This window comes from Lepisma saccharinum, chromosome 21, assembly GCF_977018435.1.
Source record: "Lepisma saccharinum chromosome 21, izLepSacc3.1, whole genome shotgun sequence".
Classification (NCBI taxonomy): Eukaryota; Metazoa; Arthropoda; class Insecta; order Zygentoma; family Lepismatidae; genus Lepisma; species Lepisma saccharinum.
The window spans coordinates 22,225,673-22,248,255 of record NC_139249.1 but is presented as its reverse complement, the minus strand read 5'-3'; the positions used below and the strand labels follow the sequence as shown (position 1 = coordinate 22,248,255).

Genomic DNA, 22,583 nt, shown 5'->3' with positions numbered 1-22,583 from the left:
AGTCCAAAATTTAATAAAAAATGTTGCCTGATTAGTACAAATAGTGTTATTTTGGTAAAAAATTAATATAAAGTTGTAAAATAATAAGTTAAACGTAGAAAAAAATGTCTTTGTGAGTCCAAAATTTAATAAAAGTGTTGCCTGAATAGTACAAATAGTGTTATTTTGGTAAAAAATTAACATAAAATTGTAAAATAATAAGTTAAAAAGTTGTAAAAATATCTTTGCGAGTCCAAAATTTAATAAAAAATGTTGCCTGAATAGTACAAATAGTGTTATTTTTGTAAAAATAAGGATAAGCTGTGAAAATGTTTGACATAAAGTCAAAGTTTGGTAAAAAATAAACTCAAAATTAAGTCAAGTAGCACACAGTAACATACATTTACTACCTAAATCAATATTCAAAGGGTCCTAGGTTCGTTACCCCGTGATAAAAGCAAATGGTGAAAACTGTAGGCCCCGTCCCTAATAGCCCTCCCTTCTTCATAGTACAGATAAAAAAAACCTGCGCTAAAGCGTCCTGTGCCTTGAAGGCAAACCTGAGCGGAATATTAATTGGCGGCGGAAACCGGTTCTACAAGCGACGCATAGCTTCAGAGATTTGACCCTTGCTGTGCATTTCCAGACATCCTTTGTTGTCTGGTTGAATCCCTCCCCTGCCCTACAGTATTGCATAGCTTTCCCCTGTTCTTGCGTACTGGTTAACCTTGAAAAAACCGGTTCTGAAAATCTACCGACGCGTTCTCTGATTGGTCAATCAGGTTCTTCCTTTGTCCTGACGTTGTGACGTCATTTGACCTTGAGCGCGCTTCCCCAAAATTCCTTTCTTCTCTACCTGCGCTGAATATTAATTCATTCTCTCTGTCTGGCATCACAGCCGAGTCGAAATTCTGAGACAGTATTCTGTCTAGCGTGTTGCACCATCGTGTTTCATAATATAATGCAATTACTGCATAGTACTAATTAATAATATTACATATCTCGGGTTCGAGTACCGGGACCGTCCCCAATCGTAATTGGACCTGTACCTACACCCATTACCACCGTTCATAGCGGTTCATAAACCATAGAAAACTTATTTTCAATATTATAAACATTAATATTAACATTTTATACATTACATACTTTGCAGTAATGAATATAAAACCATATGCATACCGTTTAGTACCTCTAATTACCTTTTATATACATATTTTTCATAAAATAAATAAATATATATTCATAAAAAGTTATAAACATGCAAATACATAAATGTAAAGTACTCTAAGTACATGCAAATGACTTCTAAGTACGTGCAAATTAATTAAAACCCGTGCAAATTAGTTATAAATACTTGCAAATGAATTGCGAATATTAAATAGCGACCGACGTTGGCGCAGTCAGATACTACTGAGGAATAGCTACATCACCCAATTAAATCTAGAGGTTCTTGGTTCGATCCCAAACGCAGCATGGGAGTTGCGTTACGGTATGCTCCAGAAACTGCATTCTTGCAAACTAATATTTATCTGGCCACTGGAGTTACTAACTTCTGATTTTTGGGAGGGGGAATGGGGAACAAGATACAGGCTGTTTCACTCATTCTCAGCCCCTGATTTTCGATTATTAAAATCAAACTCTGCTTATAATGTATGATGAAATTTGCTGCGGACATACATTGGTGTATATCCCTTACCTTCCCAACTATCTTGTCCTCAACTACAAAACAACACATTGTTTTTACTTACAAGTTCCCCTTCCCCCACAGTGTCATTTTAACCCCCTTTACGTACTTTAGGGTGATGTAATCGCTAGAATTTATGGTTGCATCATTTAGGTTTTTAATAATATTTAATATTAAATTAATAATAATCCACTTGAAAACTCCAAAGCAAAGTTATTAATAGTTTTTATAATTCAAATAAAATACTTTCTACCAGTGTGGGCTACTTCTTCAGTAATATTTTCCATTTTAATTCATCATTCTTTGTACAAAAAGAAATACATTCTTATCTTTCTCAGATCACTAATTAGGCCTCCCGGATGGCGCAGTGGTCGTCGTCGCCTTGTAATCAAGGGGTCCTGGGTTCGATACCCGGTGGAGGCACATAGTGGTTCGATCCCACTTTAAACTGTAGGTCCAGTCCTGATTAGCCTTACCGTGCATAAAGTGGACTTAAAATACCAAATCAATCAATCAATCAGTCAGGTCACTAATTGAGGGAGTTTTTTTTTTTAGGAGAGACAGTGAGAAGTAAAATCATCACATTGGATCTTTTCAAAGGTGTCAACAGTGATTTTATTCAGTTAAGGTACATTTTTCATCTATGTTTTAATGACAGTAATATGTACGCCTAGCTTATAAAATTATTTTTTTTCCTGCCCAACCTTGATTCAGAAGCAGGAACATAATTCTGTAGTTTTCATTTAATCATAAATTATCATAAAATGCTCCTCCTTCCATCCCCGTCTTACGTTATCTTTGTAGGCTTAGATGTCTTAATCCTTAACACCACTTAGACAGTGACGTGCACTGAGGAGTAGCTAGTCTAGCAGAGATAGATCAATCAATCTCACATCTCGAATTATATTCAAATCACAATATTTATTGTCTTGTTAAAACCACCACAGCTCATATGCAACACCTTCTTTTCCACGCACTTCTCGTCCATCGGTGTTCTCCGCGGGCAAAGCAGGCTGGATACCCTAGCTCGCTCTTCTTCAGCCAGGCCAGTTTCCAGGTAGAAACGGCCGGCCCAAGGAAAAGGAAGATTTCTACCTCTAATTCCCTTGACCCCACGCCCCCCGCTGCAATGGTTGAAAGCCCAGGCTTTCAGGTCCCCCAGTCTATCTCCTATAGGACAGATAGGGGATTGGTTTCTCATATTTTTTTTGTAAATCCTCTAAAGAACACACGGTAAAATTTTCTGCAGTACTTATGTTCTCTGTATTTACACAACCTTTTACACGTTGTACAATATGTACGTATGTATAATATGGGATGTAGTTTTATTATTTATGAAATGGGAATGTGTTATGTGCAGACAATAATGTTATGCTTTCTTTCTTTTTTTCTTTTTGAAATATGGAATATATAATGATTAAATTACAAATATGTGCTCAGGCTCTCTCTGACTCTCGTTTTAGTAGTGTTTTATTTAAATATACTACTCTTTGTCTCTAACAGTCATAAATACGGATGTATTTATTTGGGCAAGAGAACGCGTGTTCATATTGTTGTTGGTTTGGTTTATTTTACTTCGCTTTTCTGCCACATTTGGTTATCGCGAAAATGAGGATTGAGTGATGATATGATGAAATTGGTGAAGGGACCTCATATGAACAATCCAGGCCAGGATTCGAACCCGTGATGAGTGCGCATTCTTGTCCTATGTGTTGCAGTGAATAATGAAATAATTTGGAATGAAAAATGTATCTCAGAACTCAAAAAGTCAAATGAATATCATTGAAGAAACTACAAAAAAGTGTGTTGTGTTTTGTTTCCTGTCACCAAATCAACCAAGCGCGGGGGAGTGGTTATCACAGCGCGCTACGACACCAGGCGTTCTGGGTTCGAACCCCGACCCAGGCATGGGCGTTCCCTGTGCTCGTCCCTTCATCAGTTTCATCGTATCATCTTCGCAATTAACCAAATGTGACAAAAAAGCGACGCTAAGTAACAAAAATGAAATCAAATCATTGATTGATTGCTCAAATTGGTTTATTTTACTTCGCTTTTCCGCCACCTTTGGTACAACAAAATAGATGAAGGAACACACACAAAGAACACAAATGGCCAATCCGAGATTCGAACCCAGGATCTCTGGCTTAGAGTCAAATCAAATAGTTTTTTACTTTCGAATGTGGGTGAGGGTTACGTGTATTTTTTTCTGGTACTCATTCATAATTTTGCAATCTTTTCCTGTTATTGACATTCTTCTTTTTTGTAGGAATACTGGCCCTAAAGGGAGGAGGGGTGTGACCCACACCAACCCCTCCCCCTTGAGCACGCCACTGACTGCTACCCCAAGTGTCGACGTCACCGCACGTCACTGCACTTAGATATACAATACATTATCCAAGGTTGTTTCTCATCAATTTATACATGTTGTAGCTGAAGAGTAGCTTTACATTCAGGATCACCAAACAGTGGTTGCATGAATAAATGGCCTAAAACATTTTACACCAAATGCAGTTATGTTTTTGTAACATAAAATGAGGCAAAGAGGGTGTCATCTCTATGCCATGCACACATAGAGACTAGATAAGTTCATTTCCGCTGGTGTGACTGTGGAGGTTTAATTCATGGCTTGTCATGGATCATGGTTTTACATGTGCATGCAAATATTTTTGTAGAATTCAATACTGGTGAGCCTGCCATATTCAGTAAGTACAGTATTAAGATGTTCTCGATGTTTTAATTGATTTGTAAGAAATACTGTAGACTGGAGTGTCCCCCCCCCAAGTCAATGTAGCATCCCTCTGTTCTCCATTTAGGAAAATATTGCACCCCAAGAGGCTGTGATGCTGGTGCTATGGACCCATATTTAGGATAATCATGTGTGAGGCTATTTGTTCACTTTTGGTTTGTTCTAGTCCTCAAGTATTTTATTACTTTTATTCTTGATGAGGGATACATCTTCATAAGACTTTTCAAAATTTAAACACATTCATTGAACTCAAGTTTTGACACATACCCCTATTTTCATCTGGCTTTCATATGGCCTTGTCAGGAGCATTGTAGTCACCAGTAATTTTTCTTGGAGTGGGCTCAAGGGTGGATAAAATTTCTTTAGGTGGGCTCTGGTTCAGTGGTCATGCCCAGGGGAATTTTTCAAGTTGGTGTGACGATCATGAATGTTGTGCTGAACTGGAGCATTCTTGTTCGTGGCTCAAATTCATACTTACAATGCAATTATTCCAAATATTTTCTATGCAATTTTCATTAGTGTTAAAAATTCAGCATATAAATTTCCTGTATTTTATAAAAAGATTAATATTATAAAAATAAAGCGAAATAAGTTTTCATTTGTTAAAGAAAAGCTTCTTTATACATTTACAAGACAAACAAAACTTGTAAATGTAATAATGGAAAAATTATGTTCAACTAATAACATTAAAAAAATAATAATAATAATTTACCAAAACTCATTTAGTCACAGTTACGGGAATACTAAAAATAATTCTGGAATAACCATTTTGAACAAATTCATTCAATAAATTTTTCCTATTTTTGTATGTTTACTCATTGTTTTTACATGTGTTAAAAGTTTAATTTGATTATTTTGGCTCACGTAATCATTTTTCGCACGTTAATGAAAGGAAACCAATGTAATGGAGAATCTAGAAACGTTCTTCACTTTTTGAAGTGGAACTGAGTTATGTTAGTCAAATTTTAAAGCCGCTTTGTGTGCTTCATATTACAATTATTTATTAGCTTCTTACTTTGCGTTATCTAAATAATATATATATCATGTATTCATTCTATTTGGGTGGGCTGAGACTATTTTAAGGTGGGCTAGAGCCCACCCATTGGCGATGCCCCTGATCAGGAGTGAGGCAACTTTTTTAAAACATTGGGTGGGCTGAACTCAGAGATTTGTTGTATAAATTCATGCAACACATAACAAATGTCATAAGCCCTTATCTTCCATAACTTTCATAATAACAATATGACCATCTAAATAATATGGAACACTGGCGTGTATCAATTTGAAGATCTAACAAATTATTATGAACAGTAATTAAGTTAGGAGAATTCATTAAGTATGAAACCATTTGTTTTGTTAAACATGGGGACATTATTTCTAAAATATTACAAAAGTCAAATGAAAATTGTAGGGCAGACTGCATACCTAGGTACAGCTCAAATTTACATGAGGTATCAACTGTTATTTACCAAACAACCTCAAGGCTGCAACACTAATCAAGTGAGCTTCAGCGTGCCATTTTTGTCATTTTAAGGATGGTGCCTCCTATACACACTTGCACCAGTAAAGAGGAGTGTTTTCTTGCCTTCTGTTAGCCTGAAACTTACAGAAATTTCTCGGCAAATAAAAATTCAATATCTCTGTGGATGCTTACCACACCAGCAAGTTTACTAATGGAGGAGAAAGTTCGACAATGATGTCAGTTCTCAGGCAGATGGGTGGAAAGGCCTTCGCAGTGGCTCATAAGTTACTGCACGTGGACCCCAAAGACTTATTCTTCTTAAGATATACGGGCACTAACTCGAAGTTGAAAATATATTTAGATCAGCAATAGGTCTGTGCTACAATTCAGCAAACTGGTGCAACCGTACATACAGAAATGTACTAGACAAGAAACAAAAACAAGTTAAGGGTTTCATTTGACTCTCCCTTGTATAATAACAGTACAAGGCACATTATTGTGTGGGCTTGAGCCCCACAAGCCCATATAAGTTGGTGCCAGTAGTTGGATAAGTTAAAACTAAGAAAGCTTAAAACAAGCAGGCAGTTGCTCTGTCACAGTGTTCTGATTCCATAATGTGGCTGGTGCTGCCATAGTTTTTTTAACCTTAGTTTCCAATTTGACTCTCTGTGTAGTGCTGTAAACCAAAACTCTATAAGTAATCCCAGTGTAGAATTCAATCAAATATGGTCCCCTCTCCTAAAAAATTAGAAATTGTGGCATAGAAAATTAGTACAGAATTCGGGGGGGGGGGGGCATGTTAGCATACCTGTGGGTGCTCTCTCAAAATGTAGTGTTAAAAATCACTAGACAATGAATAATGTATCCCGTTAACATTGCATGCTAACTTATGTAGTATTTCACAGGTGTTGCTGGAACATTTAGTGTTTCTGAGCTCACAAGGGATATAATAAAGATTATCGTACAGTGGGGTGCACAAATATTACCAAGCAAATTGCCCATTGTCGTGTTTATTTTCTTCCTTTTGCGCAATAGGAGTTTCAAGAATTGAAGCAAATCTGCAGAGAACCTATGCACTAAGGTAAGTAAACGTATTCCTTAAAAACACATAGGATACAAAAGAAAAATTAACAAAAATATTAAATGGACAATTTGCTGAGTAATACTTGTGCATTCCACTGTACAAGTTCTACTGTATTGAACATGCTAGCCAAAAGTGTTGCAGTATTTATATAAACACTTAACAAAAGTTTGTTTTTTTTTTAAAAAAATGTATTTGCATTATTTAAAAAAAAAATAATATATGCTGTTTCAGTGCGTTGGAAGATGGGCTTGAACTATTTCATGGTAGGCTAGTGCTCATCCTTGCTCCCCTCACAGTGGCGATGCAATCACTATTACTGCAAAAGAGTCTATTGGTTAAGAATAATTCTGTGTTTATTTATAAGACCCTGTGACAGCCAAGAAAATTGATGGTTTCACTACTGCTTCAAGGCAAACAGTTTTGAAGAATGATGGTATTGATTTATTTTGATTAGATGCTGGATATAAAAGGGGGAGCGGAGTCAAGAAATCCATAAAGAATCCCATATGAATTTGTTGTTAAGGATCTGTTACAACAACCTACAGCAAATTCCTTCAGTTATTTCAATTTGTCACTGTCTAATCCACATTACAAATTACCATGCATTGTTCACCATGACAAATAAAGGCTCAGCTTTAGAAACATCTAGAGATTTAGGTTGTGTAAATAAACCTTACCAAGATAAATTTCTTCGGGTAGTAGATGGGTAATGATTTTTTTAATCCATTTTACTTGTATCAAATGCTGTTTATGAATTATTCAGTATATCCACATAATGCATTGAAATTGCAATTACCATTCTCTTTCATGATGAATCAGGTTCTAGATACTAACATTTGCATAAATGGCATTTTGGGGGTAAAGAGGATGACTGCCCTCTAAAATTTGATGAAAATAATAAACTTGGTAAACCACCCAGTATTTCTTCAGTAGCCACTTATAGCTAGAAACACACGGGAACATCTAGGTAACCCATAAGCCACCATGTAATGCTCTCGTGGTTTATCAAATTGTACTCTAGCCACTCGTATATTACCTTATATATTCTTATGTAAGAACATAAAAATATCATTTGTGTCAATCTTGTCACCCCTCCTTGCCACACCCCTGTGACCTTCTATGACATGAGAGGTTTAGTTTCATGAATGCACACCCTCCGCCACCCCTGCTTCCTTCCAGCTGATGAGTACTTACTAGTACAGTGAACCTTTTTAATTCAAATTATTTTGTAATTTGAACAGAAGTTTAATCCCCTTGAAATTCATATTGAAACCAAAGTTAAAAATTCATATGTAATTTAAATTTGCGAAACTTTTAATTGGATAATTCGAAGGGAGCTATCCAGAGACAGCCATAGGGAAGAGAAAGTTCCTGTTTGCTGGTTTGCAATGTCCACCCTCTCCTCAATAACCTGGAATTGTGCACCCCTTTTGTGTGCAGGTGTTCCTACTTAAATCCCCACTAGCCAATGATTTGTGAAGTCTTCTTATCTGCCCTCAGTTCTAAGTTGTGATTAGTCAGGGTAAAACTGTTCACAATGTCAAATCGTGCCACATGTACTAGCTGAGGAAAAAGTAGAAGTTCTGAAAGAGGTGGAAAGATTTGTGAGGAATAAAAGTGACATCACTAAAGAGTATTACCAAAACCCATTATGAACCTGCATTAAAAATGAAGACAAAATATGGAGAGCTGGACTCCACAAGGCAGAGGAAACTATTAGCTTAATTACTATTGTGAGTGGAATTGCTTTTGGCTTGTACTTTAGGACAAAACACAAAGTATGTCAATTTTTATGGCATGCTTTACTGTATGTTCATTATGTTTGTTTACAGTGTAGTACAGTTTGGTTTTTTTTTTTTTTTTTTAATAATGCATGTTTTTGTTAATTCGAATTTCAGATAATTCAGTTTTTTTTGCATCCCCTTGGAGTTCGAATTAAAAATAGTCCACTATATTTCATGCTCAAACTTTTATTATTCAAAACATAAATGTTATAACATGATAGCATATTATATCATAAGTAAAACTGATACTTGTTTGTGTTTGAGTTTCTCACGGCATGATTAGTCTAGAATCAATGACGTGAGGAGGAATTTTATAAGGGACATGTTTTTGTTAAAGCTTACTGTCACTTACATCTTCATCTTTTCACATATCTAAGTAAGATTTTCTCCCTTTTTCTTGAAAACTGAACCAGGCTGGTAGCCAGGCAGGGACCAGGGGGGGCTCAGCCTCCACCCTGGCAGGGCAGCCAGCCCCCTTCACATTAGGTAAAACTATTTTGTATTCTAATTTACTTGAGGTGAATAGTGAAAATGTAGACAGCATATATTGTTTTGTTCACAAGTTCACGAGGGATAAATTCTCAGAACATGAACAGCAGCTATTAGATTTGTTCATCTTGTTTGTGAGCAGAAATCTAAGTACCGACAAGTGTTTAGAAGATTATTTAGACTTTAGAATGTTCTCTCATAGGGGAGCTTCTTAATCTGTAACTTCCCTGCCCCTGTTGCAGCCTTTCGTTTGACAAATATCTGGGACTTAACGTCATTATCCACATTCCTTCCACAGCTGCTTCAAATGCCAACAGATCCATAGTTTTGGGAACGAAAGGGAGTTTTATTGCTTCAGCCGGGGTACGGTAGGCACTATTATTAAAGTGAATATTGTACATTTCTACTTGTATGATATAAATACCTGTATCATCAAAAATAGTATAGAGTGTGTATTAAGGGATGATGTCAGTAGGAGTCAATTAATACTTGAATAGATGTTTTAGAAGATATAGAAAGAAACTGTAGTATTTACATGATATTTCTAAATTTTATGTTTTATAACAACATAATACCCCCTCCCCCAATTTACTTTGATTTAATACTGTTAAACTTTTGAAAACTGGACTTGGTTTACAAAGCCTCCCCTGATAACCTGTGAGCCCCCCCCCCCCCTGGATATCAGTTCTAGCTATTGGCCTGAACTGAACTAAGGGGAAGAATATAACCCTTTTCACTCTCTCCCTGGTATGCTACTGGCCAGAATCCAATGCTGCAGTCTAGTGTGAGTGGCAACTGCATTTGAGGCACAGTGTATAGGGATTTGGGATTCAGCAACTGGTCAAGTGGGATGTACATGCTTGATGAGTTTATATAATGAGTCTTGCACAAGATCCAGAACAATGCAACTGTTGTGATTGGGTCAAGTAGCTTGTGTGGCACAGTTTAGTACCAGTGGCAAATTAATGAACTCTTTGGAGAAGGAGATGGGATTCTTTCTAAATTCACAATTTATTGTTAGTTTTATATGCCACATAGGTAGGGTGGCAAGAGTGGCATGCCCAGGATTTTTGAAAAGGGGTGGGGGTTGCATGCCATGCTGTCTTGCCATCTTTTTTTTTATCAGGAATACTGAGCCAAACTAATGGGTTATGACCCCCACCAACCTCTTTTGGGCATGCCACTGGATGTCCAGAACTTTTTGTTTGGTTTATTTTGGCTAGGTGGATAGTTTGCAATAACAGTTTGGTTTGGTTTGATTTGTTGTTTTAAGTCCACTTTGTGCACAGTAAGGCTAATCGGGACTGGACCTACAGTTTAAAGTGGGACCCGAACCACTATGTGCCTCCCCGGGTGCAATAACTGTTAGTGTTAGTGGGCAGTGATAACTGATGGTATCTTACTTTGAGTATCAAGCTTTTTTTCTGAATCTGTAGAAAAAATGTTTAAATGCCTTGTAAAGTTGAGAAAATTTTTATACCCCCTGTTTACCCCTTCAAATTAACCCTATCAGCATTTCTGTTGGCAGGATATGTTCAGTTAAGGGCATGAGGAACAGTTTCCGCGAGTCTCTTCTCTCGGCGGCGGCTCGGGGCACTGTTGCAAACTTAGCTGTTTTGGAACCAGATTTGGCTCTTTCATGCAATCGTTTCGCTGTGAACTGGGGCGCTCGCCATCACTGGCTCCAGCTCACATAGATCAACTTTTGCCATGAGTATACATTTTGCAGATGACGTGATACTGTTATATTGGATACGTCGCCCCACTCCCTTTTATATCCCCAGCTACTTTTTTATAGCGCCGTGGCTGACTTGAAGATGACATAAAATTGCTATCCGGGAATCCTTTATTTTCGATTTCATACGACCATCAGTGGATTATTGAGATGGGTGATGCCGCCAGATGTGGACGGTGACAACTAAGAATACATTGTCATTACTTTAAAGTTAGCGGTAATAGCTGCACCCCCACCCCCTTGACACCTAAAATTACCATAAGAGACGCTTTATCCAGCCTTCGTAAATCTGGCCCCTTGAGAGTCAACTTTAGCTCCATTTAAGATGATTTAGCTCTTTTATGCGCATCAGGTTTGACAACACTGCCGAGATGGTCGTGGGAGTCAAGGAGAAATGCATTACGCTTATAGGAGCATTGTTTTATTTGTTCTCTTGATAATATCAAACTTTCCGATGGCAGAGAAAAAAATATCAACGGAAAGAGGACAGATTGAAGATGTTATTGGCAGGAGGAAAAGTCAAAACTTCCATTTGATTAGCTGTAACTTGCAAGTTGTTGCGTTTTTCCTCCATAAAGAATACATGGGATTCTGAAAATTCTTATCGAATTTTTAAAATGTTTTTTAAATATCGTGTCTAGCTTAATACAACATAAAAATCCCTTCCACTTTCAACATGGGGAAAAATTCATACTCTCTTGTACGCTTTTTTTTTTTAAATAAATGAACAACTGGTGCGAACCTGTAACTCTTCTCCTGAAGATTCCAGGGTCTCTCCGATAGAGTGACGGACTCTCCCATATTTCCATGTAACTCCCGTATTAGAGCTTTTTTTTTATCCTCCAGGCTGCAAGATCTTAAGCAACCCAGAATCCAATGTCCATACTGATGAGCAAAAAATTGACCCATCAGATAAATCTAATTAAGTCGGAGCTAAGGGTAACAATTACAACTATAGTTGTAAAGCAGCAGCGTATATTCCAGGCTAGCTAGGCTATCTGTGAAGCCTGAAGCCTAGAAAGTAAAATACTCACTCAAGATAATGGCGATTCTGAAGTTGGCAACCTGAATTCTTAGGAGTTTGCAACCTGACTTCTTAGGAGATTGCAACCTGACCTCTTAGGAGTTGGCAACCTGACTTCTTAGAAGTTTGCAACCTGACTTCTTAGGAGTTTGTAACCTGACTTCTTAGGAGTTGGCAACCTGACCTCTTAGGAGTTGGCAACCTGACTTCTTGGGAGTTTGCAACCTGACTTATCAGGAGTTGGCAACCTGACCTCTTAGGAGTTGGCAACCTGACCTCTTAGGAGTTGGCAACCTGACCTCTTAGAAGTTTGCAACCTGACCTCTTAGGAGTTTGCAACCTGACTTCTTAGGAGTTTGCAACCTGACTCCTTAGGAGTTGGCAACCTGACTTCTTAGGAGTTTGCAACCTGACCTCTTAGGAGTTTGCAACCTGACTTCTTAGGAGTTTACAACCTGACTTATCAGGAGTTGGCAACCTGACCTCTTAGGAGTTGGCAACCTGACCTCTTAGGAGTTGGCAACCTGACCTCTTAGAAGTTTGCAACCTGACTTCTTAGGAGTTTGCAACCTGACTTCTTAGGAGTTGGCAACCTGACTTCTTAGGAGTTTGCAACCTGACCTCTTAGGAGTTTGCAACCTGACTTCTTAGGAGTTTGCAACCTGACTTCTTAGGAATTTACAACCTGACCTCTTAGGAGTTGGCAACCTGACTTCTTAGAAGTTGGTATCCTCAATTCTTAGAAGTTTGCAACCTGACTTCTTAGGAGTTTACAACCTGACTTCTTAGGAGTTTGCAACCTGACCTCTTAGGAGTTTGCAACCTGACTTCTTAGGAGTTTGCAACCTGACTTCTTAGGAGTTTGCAACCTGACCTCTTAGGAGTTGGCAACCTGACTTCTTAGAAGTTGGCATCCTGAATTCTTAAAAGGTTGCAACCTGACTACCGTTGGGATGGCAACGTGGTTTCCTTGAAGACGTCAAGAATGAGCCTATTAGTCTTCTCCCTTCCTCCATAGTCTAGGACCAGGTGTCGTAGTCCAGGTGTTAGACTCAGCATACGCCACTGTTGTAAAGAGAGTTCGAGATTGAGCTTTGTTTTAAGCCCAGTTTATACAAGGATAGCTTAATAGAGAGTAGACCGATAGTTTAAAGTGTGATCTGAACCACTATATGCTTTTGTAGGTTTCGAACCCGTGACCACTTCATTACAAGCCCACGACATTATATAATTGTAAAGAGTTTTTGAAATTTGCTCAAGGAAATATGAAAAAAAAATGCTTATTAGTTCTGCAACATCTTTGATTGATTGGTTGATTTGTTGTTTTAAGTCCACTTTATGCACAGTAAGGCTATTTGGGACTGGACCTACAATTTAAAGTGGGATCCGAACCACTTGTGCCTCCACCGGGTATCGAACCCGGGACCCCTTGATTACAAGGCGACGACGCTACCACTGCGCCATGGGGGAGGCCCTGCAACATCTTTGACTTGGTCAGTTTATAAATACTGTAAATTCTTCTTACAACGTCGCAAATAACATTAATGTTTTGGATTTTGCTCAGGCAAGACTCCCTAGTTGTTTTCAAGTCGTCTCTCTTAACGAGGAACGCTAGTGGCAACCCTGCCAAGCGTCCCTGGAAGTTATGTAAGAGCGAGCGTTTGCTGTGTTGGGTTGCATATATACAGGATAGATTTTAAGCGCTTATAGCGCAGAAACTAAGCGCTTTCGAGGTAAAGTTTAAAGGGAAAAGTTACATGTTTTTAAGATATATACCAGCACCCAACCGTTGTTAAAGTTGTTTTGCGACAACCTGTATAACTGTAATGTCGGAAACTAAAATATTCTGACTTTAGTTATGTTAAGAATAATAGAAACACTGCATTCTATGATGTGTATTTGTTTGGTGCTGCCAACTGGTGGTTGAGTGTAGAACTTATCAATGTTGGTGAGTAGTATGTGTGGTAAATCACGGAGTATTCTGTGTTAGCAGTCTCGACTGCATGGACGTTGATTTTTCCTCGTTCGTTTTCTCTGTCTGGAATATTCTTGTACGCTAAACACAATATATGATAGTGCTTGAAATTGATACTTTGACTATTTCTTCAAATAACTTTAACAAGTTAAAAGCTGAGTCTGTAACAGGGGCGATTCTTCCATGTAGGAAGTGAGGAACTTCCTACAGTTCATTTGTACTTATTTCGAGTTCTCTACTTTTTAGGAGTTTAATGCGTGTTATAAAATTGTGAGCGCAAGGTACGTACAATTGACTAAATTAGCTACTGTCAAGAGTTGACTGCTTTCGCACGCACCAGCAGCAGCCGAAAGACGATGGCCACAGGCTTTCTGTCGCTCGCTGAAGAACCACGGCTGTCATTCTACATACAGATGGGTGAAGGGTGGAAGGGGCAGTGAAGGGAGGGGCGGCGAGGTTGCGAAGATCGGCGAGGGCTGAGGAACCAGCAAGTTGTTCCTCAATCAGCGTTGCCAATCCCAGCAAAATGGTACTAAACCAACAACAGTTTGATATTTGTTGGCACTTAGCACCCTGCTTTTGACATAATGGTAAAATCTGCAAACGCCAGTCCCTGGGAGAGGAAAAATCCAATTCAATGGAATATGTTTTCAGGAAATAGAAATAATATTATGTCCAAATCTTATTTCTACTTCACCAGCGGACATGTTTCAAACGAAAGGGAGTATGCCGATCCAGCGGCAAGCTTTTTGACAGCCATGCCACGATCCATCTTCTATATTTTCTTCATCCTGCCCGATTTAGTTCGTCAGGAGATTTTGTGGTAGGAAATCGGTGGGAATTTGGAGGTAAACAATTTTCTCAAACCCTTTTAAGTTGTATGTTTAACTCATGTTGTTTGTTGCACAATTTTAAACAATTTTGGAGGGAAATTTATACTATTACATAACTGTTAAGAATAAGTAACGCAGTTCAATACTCTAGAAAAGTAGATGCAGAATTACAATTATCCGAAAAAAAGTAATTAATAATAAATCCTAGCACAATTTAGAAACATTTAGCATAATTTCGAAGTTTAAGCAGCACTTTTTGTTATCGTGAATCCACTCGACGACAGGGAGGGAGAAGAAAATCGAAATTTTTGAAAAATCTGAAATATCGTTAATGTTATTTTCGTCGGTTTTTATAGTTTCACACTTAAATATTTTATAGTTCAAAGTGAGGAGCAAAGGCCCCTTGCCACACCTTGAGCATGGGCCTTCAGCTAACATTCTAAATGCAAAGGATAGTACACGCGATACATGTGAATGTAATTGAACGCATTTTTCAAACCTTCCTCGGTTTACGATAATTTCTTCTTACCCTCCGAAAAAGTCAGGAGTCGCCACTGGTCTGTAAATGGTCACTCAGCACAAACTAGGAGAAAACGCACAGTCATACGAAGATTATACTGGCTGTAGGTCCAGACGCCAGGGACTCGTTAGTCTGCAAAATACAGTCCAGGTGGACTACGTGGAAGTGTTGATTGATTGATTTAGTTTATTTTACTTCGCGTTTTGTGCCTCTTGGCTAATTTTCGAAGATGGGGATGAGTGATGAAATGATGAAATTGATGAATGGACATTCACAAACAACCAAGCCCGACCGGGATTCGAACCCGGGACCCTTGGCGTCGCAGCGCGATGTGCTAACCACTCGGCCACAGGGTCGGGCTACGTGGAAGTGTGTTCCGCATGATGTCCTCTAAAAAGTTTGTAGATATTATATAGCGAAACCCGTTGTATGTATGTGTGTGTATGTAAACACCTTATTATGAAACACAAAGCACGTAAGTTCTTTACTTATAATTGTAGTCAAGTGAGTTGAAAAAAGCAAACCGCATATTTTCTGACTGAAGACACTTTCCCAGCCCTTGTACAAACTAGTAATCGGGCCTTCTCTCAGTTGTATCTCCGCAACTGGCCTGCAGAGGGCAGCAGCTACAGCTCAAAGGCGGTGCTGAAACCACGTGAAGCAGTGTTTACCTAAAAAACCCTAGAGACAGCGGGATTTCAAGGCGGTCCTTTGAACAAGAAATGGCTCATGTTTATTTCACTTTTGCACCTTAAAATGTTCCTCTCTGAGTTTCCTACATGTTTACGTTTCCGTTTTGTTTCATATTAAAGCCAACCCTGCTCTATTATTTATTTCGGAGTGCCTTTCTGCACTCGAAGATAATAATATTTAATGTATTTTCCACCTTAACCAAGAGAACAAAGTGTCCCTAGGAAGAAATTATTGACAGTTCCTCAGATTTAGTGGGATTAAATTAATTTTCAAATTTGTTTTCTTCCTGAAATCGCCACGAGACGTGGGTTTTAAATCATTTCCGACTTACGAGCAGATTTATTGAAAATTTGGCAGTGCTTCAAACACATCCATGTGTGTCCGTCTGTGACAGAAAGAGATCAAGAGGGAGCACTTGTCAAGGATTGCCGCAAAAGTTTCACTTAGCGATTCTACATGAAGGGAATTCTCCCTTTTAGCAGGGAAGTTTCCCCTTTGCTTGGAAATCTCCCTTCTTGAAGAGAAATTTACATTTTGGTGGGAAATGTCTCTTTCTGGAGGGAAATTTGAAGACACCAGGCTCAATATTAATACAGATTATATTACGTTCTAGTTTCATATCCATTATCCACATATTTGTCTTGCTGTAACTACTTGTTTCCAGCCCATTGAGTTATACGTGTATTTATATATATATATATATATATACACGTTGTTCTTCTATTTCTTCGATTAATAGCAACCATGAGAATGAATTATAAACTTATGACATGCGTGATGTTAATTTATTTAATATTTTTCGTTTGGCCTAGCTATATCAACATGCACCAATGATTACACTGGGGAACAAAAAATAGATTTTATTTTGTGGCATAAAGTTTAATAACAGTTTCAGCACACAAAACAGCTGTGATTGCCAATTGTATGATTGGTTCAGTTGAATTGACTCCAGTTATAAAAATAAACACACCATGGAAAATGTAGGAGGTAAAATTACTCCACGCTTTTCTCGGTAATGTCAAAATTTGATAATGGGCTGAAATTCCCATTAAGAAACTTATTTATTTATTTGTAAATTGTTGCTAGCCAACTTATGAAGCATTGCTAGGCAATATATCTCTTAATGTTGAATTTTGTAGTATAACTAAGTGAAATGCGTTTAATGTGAATACATTGGAAATATGTGTTCCTCACGTAGTAAGTGTTTCAATAACCCAATTTTTTTTTTGCTATATACGTGGAATATATTGTCTACCATCGCAGAGAACAAATATCACGGATGTAGTGAGAGATTTGTATCAGGCTTATTTTGCCAAAAATCTGGGACAACAGAATAAAAAATGGGTCCCACATATAGTTTGCAAAACTTGTTTGGAATCACTTCGTTATTGGGGCCAAGGCGGACGAAAGGGACTCAAATTTAGAGTGCCCATGACATGGAGTGAAACAAAAAATCATGTAAATGATTGTAATCACAAAAAGAAATATTAAATTGTTGTTGGAAGTTCATTTATATGTATGTCTTATGTTTCCGCCATTTTGGTTTAGTTGCATTTATTTCATAAATTAGAGCCAATTCAGGAAATATATTATTATATCATTATTCAGCAGCATGAAATCGCCCTAAATTAGCTCTCAAACACTGTGCCGCAATTTCACTGTTCCCCAGTGTTATTATCATATAATCTCTTTAGACAAAGGGTGAACTGAGTTTAAAAGGGAAATTTTGCCCTTTGCAAAGAGGAATTGGGCCTGAGATTCTGGCAACACCGTGATCACTTCTGACATGATTTTACATCCTGTCATTGAAATATTTTCAGATTTTGATACTTTGCGAGTGCACTTTCATCAATTACATGAAAAGGAAAAAATACGTCACAGGCGTAAAGAGATAACATCACTTATTCATTATCTAGCTTACATGTAGTTAAGATCGCCAAGAATTGTATGAAAACAACTGTTCTGGTAAGGAAATTAATGTCAAGAAGATAAAGAACTGAATATTTATTGAGTAAGTAAGAAAGATCCAGTTAGCGGAAGGTAACATTTTATGTATATTATTACAAGCAGTAGTGTGCATAAATCTTCTTCAGTACTCTCATTCAAACCCGTGTGATCCCAATCTACTCCTTGCCTTCTTGTAAGGACGGCGAAAATAAATAACCCTTGATTATCCAATAAGTATATTTTCATTATTTAATTTTAGTACTTCGCAAGACTTTCGAGCTGGTCCGGACCCCCTGGACCCCTCCCCTAAATACGTCCTGGGCTGTAGCTGTAGCGAGGCTACATTTTTGGAACAGCAACTGTAGTTTTAAAATGTAGCGTTCTAATCACTGCCTTCGTGTGTATGTGGGTACGCTACTAATTCCTCATGTAAGCATGGGGCAACATACAGCACACAAATCTCCTGGAGACATAAAATGTATATCTTCTGGATATTCGTGCCGAAATTTTGGATTTCCATAGGATATCCCGGAATGTCCAGTAGATATCCCTGGATATCCATGTCCATCCAGGGTACATCCATAGGATATCCAGGAAGGATATGTTTTGGACATTCTGTGTATTATTTTTGAACGTTTCGGACATTATGTGGATCATTTTCGACATTCTGTAGATGAGTTTTGGACATGTTTCGGACATGGGTTCACGTGATCGGGACGTTATTTGGATGTTTTTATTTCATTGTGGATATGGATATAATTGGACGTAATCTGGACATTATGCTGATATATTTCGCACAAAATTTGGATTCGAAAAGAACATTCCTGGACTAGATTTACGCATTTCGAAGACCTCGGGTACACATTATGCTTATAACAAGTAATCCTCTCTCTCTCTCTCTTTCTCTCTCTCTCTCTCTCTCACACACGGATTGACGCACACAAAATTACACACACACACCCCAAAAATCTTTGTATTCACACGCGTATCCATGATAAGCTGAGTATGCAGAGCTTATTCTTAACTGCTACGGCTAAGCAAGACAACATCCTCTGTGCAAACTGTCGTTGTGTTGGAGACACAAAGAAAGCCTCGCGGCAAGGAAAATTTCACCTGGCTTGGCGCGCATGCGTGACTCGCTGAAAAGACAATGGGTCTACTCACGGCGCAATTCCTTTGGGAGATTAGGTAAGTTACGAGTTATTGCTGCATCACAGAGTTTGAGTCCTCACAAAATTAACTCAAGACTAGATAATGAATCTTTACACGGATATCAATACATTTATGTCGAATTTTTAGTAACACGTGTACGTAATACCACATATCCCATGAATATCCAGGACAGGAGATCTCCTGGATATTCAAAACGGGAGATTCTCTGGACATCCAGGACTTGATATCATGGGACGTCCATGGGATATCCACAATATCGATGGATCTGATCTGGACATTGTGGATATCCCTTGGAGATTTGTGCTGTATGGGTAGAAGTTGGATAAACTGCGCTGGGGCGAAAAACAGTTCATAAAAGCAGAAATATAAATTTAAGCACTCTGAAAGTAAACCTTATATAAACTGACGGATATTGACAATAAAAAATACAGAGGACGCTCGTTATGAGAAATCCCGCACGTAACAAAGGAGTCTATAATATGGTAGTTTTGTGGTAGCTATAAACAGCTTTTATTGTAGGAAGTATTGCTTTCTTTCCTTAAGGCATCGTTGTTGTCCGATTCTACATGTGTTCTTCTCTCTCCCCGTTTTTCACATTCTTTTTCTTAGTGATAAAGTATTTCTGTAGATTTATATCCATATCATGATTTCCGGTCACATATACGTAAAAATAATATTTTTGTTTTATCATTAAATCTGCACATAGTTTCGTCCAATGAGATAAAAGACTCCGGAGTAGCCGAAGTGGTGTACCGATTGAAGCATATTGAATGCGATGTCTTGCCTAACTATTCGCGGCGGCAAGCGAGGAATTCACATACGTATACACACAGGTAAAGCTACCTCCCATGTTGAGAAGACGACTTTAGTTTCTTCCTTGTCTGCCGCCGTGAAATAGTTAGTCAAGACTAGATTTTTTTATTTACCTCAACAAAAGACGATCGATTTCAGGTTCCCCTCCACACTATCTAGCCTTCTGTCTCATGGCTTAAATCCCAGACATTATTTTACGCTCTGTATTATACAGTGTTTCCGAGAATAAATGGTGGAACTTGATGTCATTGTGAAACATACGTTGTACCATATCCTATATCTTAAAAGTTGTTTTATTAAGTTCAGGAACTCAAACAGTTTCTGCACATGTAATGTACGGTTAGCAGGCAGCGACGCTTGGTGGCAATTGAGAAAACTATGCGATAATTTTTTGTTCCCTCAGATTGACAAAATGTAAACGGCCACGTTTGAGGTCATCTTCCAACAAGATGGAGCACCACCTCACTTTTGACGCTCATGTGCAACGTGCCTTAAATGTTCGCTTTCCAAAGAGGTGGAACAGAAAATAAGAACACATCATGTCAGATTACGTCAAAATTATTGTTTACAGTGGGAAAAAAAATCGAAATGCGAAGAGCTAGAATCAGAGTAGCAATTGAGACTGTTCTCCAAATGTTCTTGCTCGAGTGTGGACTGTGATTGAGTTTCGGTACAACGCGTGCCGTGCTGACAGTGTTCCGTCTCGTGCTGCCATCTGTCTTCGATTTCCTCGACCTGACTTCTTTTCACAGGTTGGATTTGTAACCATATCTTTCACAATAACCTCACCATTCATTCACCAAAACCGTATAATTTGCAAATATAAACATTTCATAAAGTGGCACTTACCCAAACATTCTTGTTCCGAGAGAGAGACGGCGGCTAGTAGAAGCACTGCAAAGAGAAAAGAAGAGAAACACATAGAATGCATGAACCATGTACTTACTATAATTAGGCTTACATTCTTCTGCCGTTAGGGCAACCGAGGCAAAGAGGATTACTGCAAAGAAAAGAAAAAAGAAAAAAACAGTGTCATTTAGTCTGTGTACCCGTCAACTCCTATCACGAGACACCAACACACGACGACACAGATACAGCCAAGCCATCCAAGGAACACGAAGAACATCGCTACACACTGAAACACTGTAGCTTCCTTCGTGCTAGGAGTTTCTTTCCCCTGTTATCTGCGAAAAGGCCCGTGTCATTTATACTTGTCCTTCTTTATGGCATTTCTTAATTTCAGAAAATCTAGTCATTACTTCTAACGGGTGAAGATTGATTAGGTTGCTCCATGAACGTGAAAATAACAGCTGCTATTTGTGTGTTTGGTCACGAGTAGAATGTATCGGGATGAATTTTGTTTGCCATCCTGTCAGGATTGCTACGGTTGTTGTATTAATGTGAACACTGTATTCTGGCTATTCAGCTTTTCTGGAAGCAGCCAGACGAAAGCACAGGGAGCCTGTATGCTCTTTTATTGAGTTCCTATTAATGTTTTTTTATGATTTTGTGTACTGTAAAGTAAGAAGAAAGATTAAAACCACACAATGTATGCACAGTTGTGCACTCTAATCAGAATGCACATTATAATCCTCTATCTTTTCACAAGTAAAGTACGCGTCTTTACTTAAAAGAAATATATATTTTCCAATCTGTAACTAGTTGTCTATGGCAAGAATTTACGTCAGCAATCTGTGATATGTAAACTTGTCAGATCCTGCCCAAGAAGAGTATGCATATCTTCTACATTGTAAGTTAAATTTTCCTTTACATTCATTTCTATTTCTATTTGCAGCTTTAGAAGCATATGCTTTATTAATTTATTTATTTTTAGAATGTTACGTGCAAGAGCTGATTTTGAGCTGAAAGTGTACATGTATATTATGTACAAGAGCAATGCCTGATTGTAATGTTGTATGTCAAATGGTTATTCTTGCATTCTGTTTCTCGGTAGTAATACTGTGTCTTATAAATTAATTTACTAATAACTTTACCTCAAAATGGGAGTTGGTGTTCAAAGCTAGAATGTTGTATTACAGCTCAAGTTGTCTATGTACAGTTTCCGTAGTTGACTTTGGTTCAGCTTTTGATTTAATTTTCGTCTTGCGAGTAAGCAAAAAAAGCATGAAGTGCAAAAGCACACAGAAAGCAATTTTAATGTTATTTGCTGCGAGGTAAATACACACTGACACATCAAGAGAATCGATAACAGCAATTTGCAATTACTGCGAAGCGATAAAGGCCCATTCGTGTCCTCGATTTTCACATCCTCATGCTATATTTTGCTTGTCTGGTCACGGCAAATGCATTCATGTTATTGTTTTGATATAGATGTTCACGATCTGACAGTTTCGGATTATTTTGTGATATAGCCAATGACTGGGCATCACAGTTCTTTTTGTGATATATGACACCGGCAACATCTAAACTTTATGGCATAGTTTGTAGATAGAAGTCAACATTCCCTTCCTTAAGGGAAATATGATATACGTACGTTTTATATTTTAAGAGTGTTTGGCATGTGATAATCGTTTACAGACAACTGTTGTCAGTTTCGTCAGTCAACTGTCAGTGGTGCTCAGAAATTAAAAGGAAATGAAAGCTAAATAAAGTCAGATTTAAATAGCCTGAGATATAAGCAA

At 38.0% G+C, this 22,583-nt stretch overlaps 1 protein-coding gene across 1 annotated transcript in view; it reads right to left on the bottom strand.

Moving 5' to 3' along the window:
* LOC146004261 (UPAR/Ly6 domain-containing protein qvr-like) overlaps positions 1–22,583 on the bottom strand; it is a 218,804-nt gene that overhangs the window by 47,391 nt on the left and 148,830 nt on the right. The window contains exon 2 of the mRNA XM_083142955.1: positions 20,791–20,835. Within this exon, the coding sequence (XP_082999081.1) occupies positions 20,791–20,835 (45 nt within the window). The remainder of the gene's footprint in view (positions 1–20,790; positions 20,836–22,583) is intronic.